This window comes from Gopherus flavomarginatus, chromosome 10 (assembly GCF_025201925.1).
Source record: "Gopherus flavomarginatus isolate rGopFla2 chromosome 10, rGopFla2.mat.asm, whole genome shotgun sequence".
NCBI classification, from domain to species: Eukaryota; Metazoa; Chordata; order Testudines; family Testudinidae; genus Gopherus; species Gopherus flavomarginatus.
In genome coordinates this window covers 6,552,198-6,567,404 of record NC_066626.1, presented here as the reverse complement: position 1 = coordinate 6,567,404, position 15,207 = coordinate 6,552,198, and the positions used below count along the sequence as shown (strand labels likewise).

General features: G+C 41.7%; 1 protein-coding gene across 1 annotated transcript in view; it reads right to left on the bottom strand.

Moving 5' to 3' along the window:
• AGAP1 (ArfGAP with GTPase domain, ankyrin repeat and PH domain 1) overlaps positions 1-15,207 on the bottom strand; it is a 672,695-nt gene that overhangs the window by 433,574 nt on the left and 223,914 nt on the right. Inside the window, exon 2 of the mRNA XM_050915972.1 lies at positions 490-548. Within this exon, the coding sequence (XP_050771929.1) occupies positions 490-548 (59 nt within the window). The remainder of the gene's footprint in view (positions 1-489; positions 549-15,207) is intronic.

Below are 15,207 nucleotides of genomic sequence, written 5' to 3'. Positions count from 1 at the left end.
CATTCCACTTAAAAAGTGATCAGTTTCAAACAGTGTGCTAAAAGTTGTTCAGGTACTACATGTGCCTCCTAGTCCACCTGCCCAGTTTTGCATTTTAGAATATTTTTATTTTCAAACATTTTTTCTCTCCCATCCCACCCACTCTCTACCCCCAAAATACAGAGCAAGTTACACTGGGAAAATGACTACTACACACAAAACATTGTTAATTGCACTAAGTAACTAAGTTGAAAAAAAAACAAAAAACAGGAAAAAGCATTGTATCCAGTCTCGGTAATATTCTTAGATGTTAAAATTTTAGACAGAAGAGTCTGTAAGTTATGTCCCATTAATATTTATATTCAAGGTTTAAAATCATCTAAATGTTATTATAAAGGAAAAACCTGGCAGACTTTAAAATATAACCTTACGAATGTTCCACTTGTGTAATGCAGTAAGAATGGAACGCAGAAGTAAAGAAAACACATGTAAATATGAAATATTACTTACCACTTTCAGCTCTGGTACAGATCGACTTAGTGTCCACTCCTGGCTATTTACAAAAGCATCTGTAAAAAAAACATATATTTAGAAAGGTACACACTTAGTTTACTAACGCTGTATTTTTTTATTCCTGCTGAAGCAGGCAAAAAAGCACCTGCGCCTTCAAATAAAGGAAAAGCCTCATTCAAACTTCAGTAAAAGATTAACACTTCAATAAATTCTAACTTGAAAAATATTTATTTTTCTTACTGTATAAAGTAAGTTATGTATTGACAATGCAAAAGGCACAGACATAACTAATTTTATTATGTGATCCCAACAGGGATTTATATTGCAGTCAGAATTTTAATTCAATCCTTGCAGGTTATGGAAAAAACTCTTCTCCTCTCCCCCTCATCTGAATAGAGATCAACTGGTTACATGAGATGCTTAATTCAATTTCTCCACCATACCAAGTCACTCATGGACAGCATGTCAAGCTGAACATCAAGGACTGCAATTCTTAGCATCAATGGTTATTTACCCCCTACACCCAGACAAGTGAGAATGGTAAAGTTTATAACAGGTCTCCTTTCCAGAGACTTCCCAGCCCAACCTGATTTTTCAATATTTGAACAGTTGTTGAGCCAGTTACATAATAATGGAAAAACACTGATATGTGACCTAACTACTGAGACTGACTATATATTGTGACAAAGTTCCTTCTCTATCTTGGTAGGTCCTGTGCTTATTGGCAGATTTGTTCGCCTCAGAGATTCACCATGTGGGTCAGAGAACAGCCCAGAGACCTTCCCCTCTGACAGAGCCCACAGTCCAGGTCAATTCCTCCTGTGTCTGATCAGATCAGGAGTTCAGAAGTTTGGGGGAACCCAGGCCCGCCCTCTATTCCAGGTTCCAGCCCAGGGCTCTGTGGACTGCAGCTGTCTATAGTGTGCAGCTGTTCCAGGAGGCGACAGCTACAACTCCCTGAGCTACTTCCCCATGGCCTCCTCCCAACACTTTCTTTATCCTCGCCACAGGACCTTTCTCCTGGTGTCTGGCAATGCTTGTACTCTTCAATCGTCCAGTAATATGCCTTCCCACTCTCAGCTCCTAGTGCCTCTTGCTCCCACCTCTTCACATGCACACTACAAACTACAAACTGAAGTGAGATCCTGATTAACCAGCACGTCCTAATTGATTCTTCTCAATTTGCTCTAGGTGCCCTAATTAGCCTGCCTGCCTTAATTGGTTCCAGCAAGTTCCTGCTTGCTCTGGAACTGCCCCTATTACATTACCCAGGGAAAAGAGATCTACTTAATCTGGGACTAATATTTCTGCCTTCTAACACTCTCCTGTAGCCATCTGGCCTGACCCTGCCACAATATCTTCTATGAGCATTGGTGCAATGTTTATTATATGCCTGTAATGCTTGAATTCAATGCAGACTGTGCGGGAAGACAACATAATGGCATTCAGGCATGCACGTGGAAGACACGAGCGGAGAGGGTGAACTATCAGCATTGAGGATTCTATCTCCTGCCTTCAACAAGTTGCAAGCCTCGTTTTGCCAAAGCTGGGAGTTACCAAGTCAAAGGGATATAAACAGTTAAAAGGTGACACGATTCTCATGAAAGGGAGTGATAAAACAACTGGGCAAGACTGAAAGACACTCCCCCAAGCAGGAAGAGAGTGCATAAAGGGAAGAGAAAGAGGCTTTGAGGAGGAGTCTATAGTAAGTTAAACCAACTAGGGATCCCAAGAAGAAGGTGACTAGACACCTCGTAAACTAGACATGCATATACTCAGTATATTAGTACAAAAGTATTTAAGACAAACAGATCTTACACAAAAACGTTGCTCTAAGAAGGCTGACTAGTAACTGTTTAGCACTTGCATGTCTTGAGGGAACAATATTACAGGGCCTGGACATAAATCAGAGCTGCTGAGGTAATAATGTTTTATACACAGGGCCAGACCTGAGAGCAGGGAATCATGCAATTCCACCCGGAGAGCTGAAGCGAGAGGTCCAAGGCTTGGGAGTAGGGGGGCTGCACTCAGAGACCCCAAGAGGGGTCAGAGGGGCACTTTAGTAACTGTGACAAGTATCACAAGTGCTTTCTATGTAAAGTTTAGGGCTTAAATAAAATAAATTAATCTCTCACAAACATACGGCATCAGCAAGTTCTGGTTGTACAGAGCAATTCACACAAACTTTCTCAAAGAAACTGTCCTCTTCGTTGACAACAGTGCTTGACTAAAAACTAGAGAGATATAGGTTTTCTTCACAGCCAACTTGAAAATGTCAAACACGACACCCTAAACTCAGTAAACACTAAGTCAACTTCTCACACCCAGAGTTTCTAGTCTTGTCTATAAGTGACAGAAATAAACCTCTAGTTCTGTTGTGGAGAAACATTTACATTTAAGCAAGGGTTCAGTATCTCTTCTCTCGATAAAGTTTATTTAACATACTGGAGAAGAAATAAGTATCAGCACTGAAGTCCTAGTAGTAGTGCCCTAAATTACTGCACCATAAAAAATTATGGACTTCGTAAAAACCACAATTTATGGAAATGCTTTACAAACTCCATCTGTGTTCCCTACAAGCTAAGCAAGAACTACATGCAAACTTCGCCAGTGACTTATGAATGTGGGAGAAATCCCAGAGCATTCACTCTATCTTAATGTTTCATTACTCTAAACACATTTTCCCCTCACCAGCCCTCAAAGAAAAATGAAGTTATTTAATACACAATTGGGTATCGCTCACTGATTTGGAAGCATTTTCTCTCTCCTTTTTATACTCAGCCCACATAAAACGGTTACCTACCTTTCGTAACTGCTGTTCTTCGAGATGTGTTGCTCATGTCCACTCCAATTAGGTGCGTGCGCGCAGCATGCACAGTAGGCGGAAGGTTTTTCACTTAGCAGTCGCCATCGATTCAGGCGCATCCTGGAATGGCGCCTCCATGGTGCCATGTATATGATCCTGTCGACCCACCATCTCTCCAGTTCCTTCTTACTCGCATTGTTCTGACAGAGAGGTCTTGGAATGGACATGAGCAACACATCCCGGCTACTGTCCAAAGAGTGGAATTTTTTCTCCCGACTGTTTGCAAATGGCTTAGAGTAAAAAAACTGCAAGAACAATGTCCCACTGAAGCAAGAGGAATGAGTGTTCCGGCTAACTGTCACAGGCGGTAAGAAGGAACTGAAGAGGCGGCGGGTTGGCACTACCCTATATAGAGCACCATGGAGGCGCCACCTGAACCGACCCAATGGGTACCGCTAAGGGAAAAACCTTCCAGTGACTGTGCACGCAGCATGCACACACCTCATTGGAATCGACATGAGCAAGCACTCAAAGAAATTTACATTTCAATTCTGCCTTTGAATTCAGATAGTTGTGTAGGTGGGACTGGTCACAGCATTTCAGAAAAGGCTCCCAAATATGCAAGTACACAAAACATCCATATCCAAGTACTGTACAGTTCCAGTTCTGTGACAGTCACAATGACACCCAAATTCTCCTGTTAGTTAGGGGGTTATTCAGATGACAGCCCAGCAGGCTTTGAAATCTTCTGGATGAATTCCACTTATTTAGGTCTCTAAGGCCAGCTATACCTGCCGTTTCTAGGAGTTCAATAGGATCAGAACTCACTCAGTCAACATAAAATCCAACAGTGGACCAAACCTCAAACTGCTTAGCAATATCTATAGCAGAATTTAGATTGAATATTTTGTTATCCTTATTGTTAGAGGAGAAATTACTAGGATTAATTTTAGCATTATTATTTGAACACAGCCACTGATCTCAATCATGCGGAATACATACAAGTTACAGTCTTTGCCCATGGAAGCTTGAAATCTAGACTGAACACATTGCCACTCAGTTACGATGCAAGCCTCCTTGGTAAAGAGATGAAGGTCAGACCTCAAAGCACTCCATAAAGATTTGGCGCTTCTGTGTTTCTGGGAGAGCGGGGGAGGGGGCAAATTGCAGTAGGTTATGTAACATAAGTACATAGCAGTACATGTTTTGACACTATTGCTGCAAATGTAATTTTCTCATCTAATTTACGTCTGCATGTAAATGACCTTTTTTTCTAGAACATACATGTTCGTTATGCAACAAGGAAAACCAGATAAACCAAGATGAAAAGTAACTGAATATTTTCAGAATTTTAAATGTTACACCAAAAATAATTCTCCATTAGCAACACTGACTTAAACTGCTTCTGTGCAATGATACAATCCTATAGCTCAGTGAATAATGAATAGAAATATTTAGTTGTATCACATACAGACTAAGAATTAGCTCTTTAATTTACAAGCCATTGGAAGAGGCTTTGCCAATTATTAGGAGGCAGTGTTGCCAAGTGAATAGTACACTGGAATGGGACTGAGGAGATCTGGAGTCTATTCCCAACTTTGCTATTGACCTGCTGATGAGCTTGGGGAAGCCACAGCCCCTCTGTGTGCCTAAGTTTTCCTATCTGTAAAATGGAGATAATGATCTGGGCCTCTTTCGCAAAGTACTCATATCTATTGACAAACCAGTGCTATGTAAGAGTTAGGTATTATTATTACCATGTAGTTAGTCTAAACAGATCAAAGTAAAGAACAGGGAAACAGCACAAAGACGATGATTTCAGTGACATGTCAAAGATACCAATGAGAGTGGTTTCACATTTTGCATGGGAAGGGGAGAGGGAGAGTAACAGGATGGCAACCTGTGACAGGCCTGTAGCAAATGTACCCAGCTTGCCTGTCATTAATTTCACTGGTTCAGCTAGCCAGTGTCACAGCCTAGTGTGCTCCCGGCAGGGATAGGGTTGGGGAAACGTGCACAGGACGACCAAAGGTGACAAGTAAGATGTATAAATTAAGATGTGTTAGGACCTCAATACCTCATGATAGACTTGAAAAGAAAGTGCAGTAAGGAGAGATGGGAAGCTCAGGGTACCATTACTTTCATTTTCCTGAAAGAGGACTCAGTTTTCTAAAGTTTGGAAAATACTGGATTAAATTAAGTATCAGTTCCATGGAGTTAGTAAGGACTTGGCATTCCTTTGAATTTTTTGTAATATAAATAATTTCAATAAAAATTCATAGTATTAAACAATTTAAGTTTTCATTTTCAAAAAGCCACACAATTAACAGATGCTGACTATCGCTTCTAATACAGTATATGGAATATAAGGGGATGCAGTAGCTGCAACTACTAAAGTGAATCACTTACAAGCCATTACACAGTAAGCATATGTTTTTTCTCCTCTCACAGAGGTGGATTTATTATGCTGACAGGAAAGCTCTTCTGTCGCCATAGAACTTCTTCACCACATGTGCTGCAACTATACTGCTGTAGCGCTTCCCTCAGTCACCTGCTGCAGTAACATTATTCACAATACTTTTCTCTACCCAAACTGTAGGTGGATTTCACAAACATCCAGGATTTTACACACACTGTAGGGACTTCATTAATCCCAACAGGCCCCACAGTAGAAATTCCCTTGTTGAAGAATCTTGTAAAGATTTATAGATTCTAGGACTGGAAGGGACCTTGAGAGGTCATCCAGTGGAGTCCCTGCCCTCATGGCAGGACCAAATACTCTCTAGACCATCCCTGACAGATATTTATCTAACCTACTCTTAATTATCCTCAGAGATGGAGATTCCACAACCTCCCTAGGCAATCTATTCCAGTGTTTAACTACCCTGACAGTTAGGAACTTTTTCCTAATGTCCAACCTAGACCTCCCTTGCTGCAGTTTAAGCCCATTGCTTCTTGTTCTGTCATTGGAGGCTAAGGTGAACAAGTTTTCTCCCTCCTCCTGATGACACCCTTTTAGATACCTGAAAACTGCTATCATGTCCCCGCTCAGTCTTCTCTTTTCCAAGCTAAACAAATCCAGTTCTTTCAGCCTTCCTTCATAGGTCATGTTCTCAAGACCATTAATCATTCTTGTTGCGCTTCTCTGGACCCTCTCCAGTTTCTCCACATCTTTCTTGAAATGCGGTGCCCAGACACAATACTCCAATTGAGATCTAACCAGCACAGAGTAAAGCGGAAGAATGACTTCTCGTGTCTTGCTCACAAGGAGGATTGCAAGCCTGTGCCTGTGCTGCTCCTGCACCTATGTTATTAGAAAAAGCAATAGAAGGACACTGACAAACTTTTGTTTTACTCTGCCTCACTCCTCCTGCAAGGCATAACTCCAGCTAGGGAATCATTGCACAAAGGAGCAGCGCATGTGCACCTACAAGAGAGAGGCAAGAACAGTGGGATAAATAAAAACAAGACAGCAGAAAGAAGTCAGAATGGAGTGGAGAGAGGGAAACAATAGAAGACGCATCAAACAGAAAGTAAGGGAGACCGGTGCACAGAGAAGAGAGGAGGCTGTTGACCTGAGTTCCCTCTAAGCTGCATGGCCGCGCAGCAGGCTATTAAGCACCTCGCAGGCGCTCGGGTGCTGCGGCAGGGAAAGATGCCTCCCCCTCAGCACCGGACCTGCCACGGCAGGGAAAAGCGCCTCTCCCCACCGGCCCCAGCCCAGCCCTGGACCATCTGTGGCCGGGGAAGAGGTGCCCCCTCCCCCAGCTCCAACCCAGTCCAGCCATCACCTCCATATTGATGCACATAACAAAATTCATTCCGTACACGTGTGGGGAAAATTAGAGGGGACACTACTGCTGACCAAGAGGTAGAACAATAAATTGTGAGAATATGCAACAGTTCAGCTTGTGAATCTATTTGATTCCTTATTCCATGGGCCAGCTGAGGCAACAGCATTACAGAGGCAATGCAGTTAGTTGTCAAAGTGAATGGATCATCTTAGGTCTGTGTGTTTAGCTACACCCTGCCTGCACCTGGAGTGCTTTTCAAACTTTTGAGCTGAGTCCCCTCCTTTGAGTTATATTTTTAGGTTGAGCCCCCACCCCCCAGCCAGACAGGTGAGTGGCCTGCTGAAGTGAGTCAAGGGGTGGAGGTGACGCTCCCCTGGACCCCATTGTGCAGAGCAGGCCTGAGCCCTTGCCATCCCCCCAAAATAGAAGTCAAATATCCCACCCTGGTCTGGAGCCCTGAATTGTCATTCCCAAGAGTCTGTAAATTGTGACAGAAAATATGAAGTGAGAAATCATTAGTAGGCATACCAGATGAGTAAAGCACAATTCAACCAGGGCCCAGTGGTATATTATACATGCCTGTTCCCCTGAAACACAGAGTGGCAATCCCTTTTCTGACCCCATTCTCCTCACTAAAAGGCCACCGTAAAAATACTGTGTACAAAACCAAGTGAAATCCAGAGGACTGAGCTATTGGAAGACTCTTCTGCCTTTTACGAAATGGTTACATAAACAGTGGCTCCTGTTTAAATGATTATGTAAATAATGTATTCATTTGGAAATGTTTAGAACAAACAGTTTTATTTTAAGTAGAAGGAGTTAGTCGACAAGCAATGACTCCATGCCTAACATATCCCAGGACTTTATAACAATAAATATAAATCTATTATATAACTGACATTTTGGTTTAAATTAGGGGATTGGGCGGGGGGGAGGTTAGGCTTTCTTTCTTTTTTTTTTTTTTTTTGCATTTTTAACAATGATCTGCAAGTTACCTAGGGCATATAACAAATTCAATGTCTAATTATTTTCCCCACTCTCCTTTCCCAATCTTAACGACGCTAGACATTTTATATAAAAACCTACAACCTACTAAAAGAGTAATGCTACTTCTGCCCAGAAAATTAAGTCTTTGCAAAAGTCAGTTATCGTCCATAAACAAATATTTTCCTCCCCTCCCCAAAAAGTTCATTTTTATTATTTTGTCTTTTTAAACTAATTGTGTTGATGGAATATTTCTCTCTTACTAGAAATTAAGATGGCAATTTTAGAGGGCAATTATGAACTAGAATTAGAAACACTATTTCATGAAGCACCACCTATTCACCTCTCCTTACGGCATTCAGTACCTCCAATAATTTCAGCAGAAATGACATGCAAGAAAAGATTAATAAATCATTACCTAAGTGGAAGTTAGAGGAAGAAATATACAGCTCACCAATTAGTACGATAACTCAGAAACCTTGGAATAATGAATGATTGATTCTGAGTTAATTTTGGGCTTTTGAGAACTTGGGTGAGAAAGATCAAAGCCTTGAAGGTAAAATAGGACTGACAAGATTTTTAACATTCTTTTCATACAAGGAAAGCAATACAGCTTGAGTTAGTGGGTGTGTTATGTCACGAATTAGACAGATCCATATACAGTTTTCCCCCTATTTTTCCACACTTTATAGCACATTAAGGGAAAGTTGGGTTAGTACACAATTAGTGTAATAAAAATTAAACTAGTAAGTGTGGACAGAAATATACTGGAAAAGATTTGCATATTAAAAAGAATCATATTTATGAAGTAGGTGAACTGTGAGGCTTATGTTTGCATTTATTTAACTCTGGAATTCAAGTGAGTGCAATATATAGTGTTTAACAACATAGGAAAGAAATAAATTTTAAAAATAATCATAGTTATGTCTCTTGTTCATTTAGGTTACACATTGATTAAAATTTGTACGTTGCCAATCCTTGATTTTTAGAAGGTGAAGGTCAAGTAAAACTATATTCCTAAAATAGTCTTAAAATACATTTCCTTATTTGCGTTATTCACAATGCATTAAATGAATCTGGAATATATATATTTTTGCTAGTTAATTAACACTTTCATTAACCTGGAACATAAACTCTATTTTTAGTCTCACTTTCCAGTTCTACTGTTAAAATACAAATTGCAGTAGTATAACTGCAAACACTGAAAAATGATTAATTTTTTTAAAGTACTAAATGAGATGTTCAGTTGTTCCCCCATGTCCTCACAAAAGATAGGTTGTTTACTTAAACTATTTAACAATTGTAATGAAGATATTAGAAGTTAGTGCTGAAATGTTTAACTTCATCTGTATTGTTGAAACTAGGAAAATGTACATGTGTTTACCTGAAAATTTCCTTTCTTCCAGTAATAATGTCCACAGACCCATTACACTGCATACTTCAGTCTACTTGTAGCTTAGGGTAGAACCAGACCTGTTGGTCACTAGCAGCGGGGTAATGCCCACAACCTGAAGTTTCTTCCAGTTTCCATAGCCAAGATAATCCAATTCTACTTTCCTAAATGAAGGATTGTGTTAATTATACTTTGAAAAGAATGCACAATAATTTATCCTATTGAGGATTATAGGAACGTGTTAAGACTGCCAAATATGGGAATGGCTGAACACTGGATGACCAACAGGTGGAATTTTGGTGAATGTATATATTGATAGCTGTGTGGCCACCTATTAGATCGCATACAGGAGACAAATACTCTCCCCTGCGATCATCCAGTCCTCAAGAGCATGGACACTAATGCTAAACAGCAGGAATTTTTCTTTCGGGGGGGAGGGGGCTGTCAGAAGAATATTTATTGAGTTGTGAAGACTACTTATCTGGATTAACACAACAATACTGAGTCTTGGGCCTTGGCTACACTTGCGAGTTACAGTGCAATAAAGCAGCCCCGGGCGCACTAGCTCACTCCCCGTCCACACTGGAAAGGCACGTACAGCGCTGCTGGTACTCCACCTCTGCATGAGGAATAACGTTTGCTGCACCCCTGCTGGTGCGCCACAGTGCCAGTGTGAACGAAGTGTTTTGTTACTGCGCTGTGATCAGCCTCTGGAAACATCCCATAATCCCCTTAAATCAAGTGACCACCCTTGTCATTGTTGTGAAATTGGCTGCAGGAATGTGGAAATGCCCTTTCAAAGCTCCATTTCAGAGAAGCCGGTTGCTTATCAGCTCTGAGAAAAAGTAAACATTTACTGTTTGCTTTGAGAGAGAGAAGGGTCTGAACTTACAAAAGAGCACGCTCATGCATTCTCAGCACCCCAAAAACCCACTCTCTCTCCCCACACATACACACAACACTCTCCTTGTCACACTCCAACCCATTCCTCCAATTTGAAAAGCACACTGTAGTCACTTGCATGCTGGGATAGCTGACCATAATACACCACTCCCAGTGCCGCTGCAAGTGCCGCAAATGTGGCCATGCCGGAGAGCTTGAAGCTGTCAGTGTGGACAGACTGTAGCTCTTCCCCTACAGTGCTCTACGAAGACAGGTTTAATGCACAGCACTCTACATCTGTAAGTGTAGCCATGCCCTTAGCTGAGAAAACTCACCACTATAACATTCATAAAATTGGAGATAGTAGCTACTAGAAGGTCTACTTTAATGGACAGAAAGGAGGATGACATCTGTAGGGAATCAGTCTTGAAAAGAACAGACTTTTTGTTTACAAACTCACATTCCGGCCCTCCTGGAAGAACTCAAGGCTGTATTTCAATAAATTTAGCATGACAAGGTGGGTGAGGTAATATCTTCTGCTGGTGAGACACAAAAGAAAAAACTCTCTCTCACAAACAGAGTTGATCCAATAAAAAGATCCTACCTCATCCAACATCTCTTTCTAATATCCTGGAACCGACAGGGCTACAACACTGCACATTAGTTTAGCATGGCAGTTCAGCTATGGAATTTGCAGTCAGTACAATAAGTTTTATTTACCGACTTCTGAGGGTCCCTGAGAGTGAGAACTTCATCTATTTTAACCTGTTTAGCCCCAGATGGAGGATTGGTCTTGCAATATCAAACTTCAGAGAAAGAAATCCAAATACCCAGCATTAATTTAATCAAGTCTGAGAGCTGTAGCTTCTTCAGCAGAAAGGTATAAACTGCTGCTCACTAGTGTTCTCTTTCCCTTGTCGTAGAAACTTGTGGAAAACATGGGAAGGCATACTGCAGAGACACTGTCCGTCTTTGCAAGAGCTCATTCACAACCTCACATCCCAGATCCTGACACGTGGAAAGGCAACAGGGCACCGTTTCTAGAAGCAAAGAGGTCAATCACCAATGAGTGAGGATATTCCTGAGTGCAGTAGCCACTCTGAGAACCAACTTCTGACATGAAGTCTTGAGTTCTCCTCCCCATCACTGGGCAGTGCAGCTAGAGATAGGAAATTTTGCTCTGCAAAAGTTAGTAGGGGTTGATTGTCTCTGCAGTAGGAATGATTGTGTTGTTCTAGGTTATCTATGAAAATTCCAGTAGGCTTCCTGACTGTCCTGAACACCACAGATTTGAGTACCCATGTAAGGAACAAGTCATCTGTGATGGCAATGAATCATTTTGTTCCAATTGGTGGATGCTGTCCTAGCTCTTTTTCAGAGATATCTATTCCTTGAACCCAATTGGGACCGGAATGAGCCCCCCTCCCTTATCCAGCTAACATCTGACGTAAGATTCACTCTGCCTGAGTCACTAAAGAGTGGATCCTTTCAAAACAATCTGATTTGCTACATTACCAGTCAAGGCAGTTAAGAAAATACACCGGAACCTTTATCTGTGACAGCGAATATGATTGGGGCAAGATGCAGAGGGAATCACAGGACTTACTGGGCATGTCTCATATGAACTCTGGATCACTGAAGCATATCTGTGTATGGAATCCATATTCCCAATAGGTTCCAATAATATGAAGTGGACTATTGTTCCTTTTATGCCCTGTGTTTTCCTTTTCATGTTCTGTTAACGTTCTCCTAAGATGACACCTTGGATTTGATAGTATTCACCCTGAACCCAGGCCAAGGACTGACTTGACTGACACTGTATGTCTGTTTATTACGAAAACAAGATATATTCCACAAACCATATCACTGTGTTTGTTTCAGCTTGCTCTCTGCACAAAGCCTTAATAAGAACAAATTGTCCCGGGAGAGTAATTGAGTCTACTTGTTCTTTCAAGCCTGTATGAATACTGCCATGATCCTGGAAGAGACTCAGAGCATGTATCAGATGAAAAGGTCTTGATCAAGCTGAGAGTGGGGTGGAGGGAGAACTGCTGTCCATAAGGAGGAATTATCTGGGGGATGATAAAATGGGAATGTGAAGGTAACCCTCTTTTAGGAACTTTTTCAGATCTTGTAAGACCAGTGGTTTTCAACCTGGAGTCCACAGACTATGTCTATGACTTCCAAAAAGGTCGGCATCTTCATCTGAAATTTTTTTAAGGGTCTACAAATGAAAAAAGGTTGAAAACCACTGTTGTAGATAGAGCCCTCCACTGTTTGTGCTCTACTGTCTGAGGATAGAAATAATACGGAAAATGGGTTATATTACTCTGATTATACAGAGATGGATGATTTCAATCATGTCCTGTCATATCCATGGGAACAACACCTAGCTGTTCCTGCAATTCCTGCACAACTCCATACAGTACCCTGTCCAGACAACAGCCACTGGCTTAATTTTGACCAAAGCTATAGGCAGACTTTCTCCCAAACTGAATGAGCCTGAAAAATGGTCAAATTCCAGACAGGGCAGGTTGGGAATCACGCAGATAGCTCTGCAACAACTGAGCATGCCTGTAAACCTCACATCAGCACCCTGCACTTGTTTTAGCTACCAGGTACCAAGTGGCACTTTCTCCTGTGGTATCTTAGGGACTGCCTCAACTTGTCATGACCAATACTCATTTCTATCATGCCTGGTAGTAGCCAGGACTGTAAGTCAATTTTTTCTATGACTGAATAGTCTCAGCTTTACATAATGGTTCCCATTGTATCACTAAGATCAGGAAATTAATACTTGAGATCAGATGCCCAGTAAAAACACAGTCCCTTACATCCGTGCGAAAGATTTCTGCCCCCTTATCTTTCTCAGAGGCAGTGTGAGTTTCAGGTTGAGGGAGGCCATGTGCATACTACTGTTCACCCGCATCAGCATTGCTTGTGAAAGCCTGAAGAGGCTCTTTATCGTGTCAGAGGACAAATCTTAATTCTTTTTTTGTATTGGTTTGATGTCACATGAGAGGTTTCATGCCCAAAGGAGGCAAGTGAGGCAATATCTGCACAGACACGACTTCCTGTGAAGGGCCTGTATAGTGAGAAGGCTACTTTATAAGACAAAAATTTCCCCATTAGCAACACTGAGATCTTGGCCACGGAGGAAATAGCCACATTTACCTTCAGTAATGAAACTGGATTAAAATTTGGACTGGTGCACACTAAGGGACTTTATAAATAAAATAAATGCTGGGAGGGGAAGAGGCACAAAATAAAATAAGCAGTGAGCCAAGAGGCCCCTTACTGCCTGCTTGTTTCTCCACATCTGCACTGCTGTCCTTCTGATCCCTCCATGGCCAGGTGCTGCAGGGAGGAGGCAGCAGCACTGGCAAGGCATAGGAACCCACAACAGAAGCTGGAATAACCACCTTCGCTTTAGGATATGTTAATCTTCCATCTGGTGTGCTGCCCTTTCGGCTTTGCTCCCTTCATGGAGATGGGGAAGGAAGGACTGCATGCCCCAGAGCCAGTGGTGGAGTTGAGGGTAAAGCCGGGCAAATGCAGTTTACACACTTCAGATTTGGGGAATATGGAGTTTAGTTTAGCCACTGCTTATTACTACAATGGATGGGTAGGATTCTGTGGCCTGCTTTGTGCAGGAGGTCAGACTAGATGATCATATTGATCCCTTCTGACCCTAAAGTCTATGAGTCTACACTACTGCCCAGAGCTAGTTCTTTTCCATCCTGCCTGGCTCCTTTCCTGCCCACACCAAAGTGAGTGTGCCCAGTCTGAGCTGAGGGAAGGCAAGGGGGGGAACCTTCACTCTGCACAAAGTCAGCTGAGCTCCCCAACAAAATGATAACATTTTCTTCCACAACTATCAAATTCAGATATTACTACATGTGTAGCATTTAATCATTTCTTAAATGTCAATCAACTTAATACCCAGGTATTTTATCAAATCTGGATAGATGGCATACAAACAATGCATAACAGTTAGCATGAACCCTGAAAGTTACTGAAAATGCCACTTTGGTTACCTGAGAAAAACCTCATGCCATCACAAAAACATTTAAATACAACACTAAGCAAAATACAATAAACCTGCCCCGTTGTGCCTTGACAGCCACCAAATTGTAATTTGAGCACATACAGTTATGGAAATGGGTGCCAAATCAGATAACTTTTTACTAAGTCTTAATAATAATTGGAGATATACCTATCTCCTAGAACTGGAAGGGACCTTGAAAGGTCATTGAGTCCAGCCCCCTGCCTTCACTAGCAGGACCAAGCACTGATTTTTGCACCAGATCCCTAAGTGGCCACGCTCAAGGATTGAACTCATAATCCTGGGTTTAGCAGGCCAATGCTCAAACCACTGAGCTATCCCTCTCCACCCCGCTCCAGCTTCAGATACTAACAGCAAAAGCATTACAACTGATTTTAACAGCATAGTTATAGGGCAAGTAGCTGTCTTCCTAGCTCCAGGGCCAACACGATCGCATTTGCTTAAAATGCCTTAATTTACACTTGGGAATGTGTGTCATACTGAAGTTCCAATCAAACGGTTTCCTTCCACAGAGCTTCATTAACAAAGCAGCTAGTCAGTCATGCTACTGATTCAGCAGTTGTATCTGATTGTTATCAAATAGATATTCCCCCTCCGCGTTTTTGTCTCTCCTGCTTAAAGAGTTCAAACCATTCAAATTCTCTTCGTCTGTATCTTGTCATGGTTTTGACAAGAGAAGACAGCTTATATTGTGAGACCTGATCGAACTGCCTATATTCCCTGATTCTATATGCAATCAATTGTCATCAACCTGACAAGGTTAATACATCCATCTGCTGCTGCACTCATG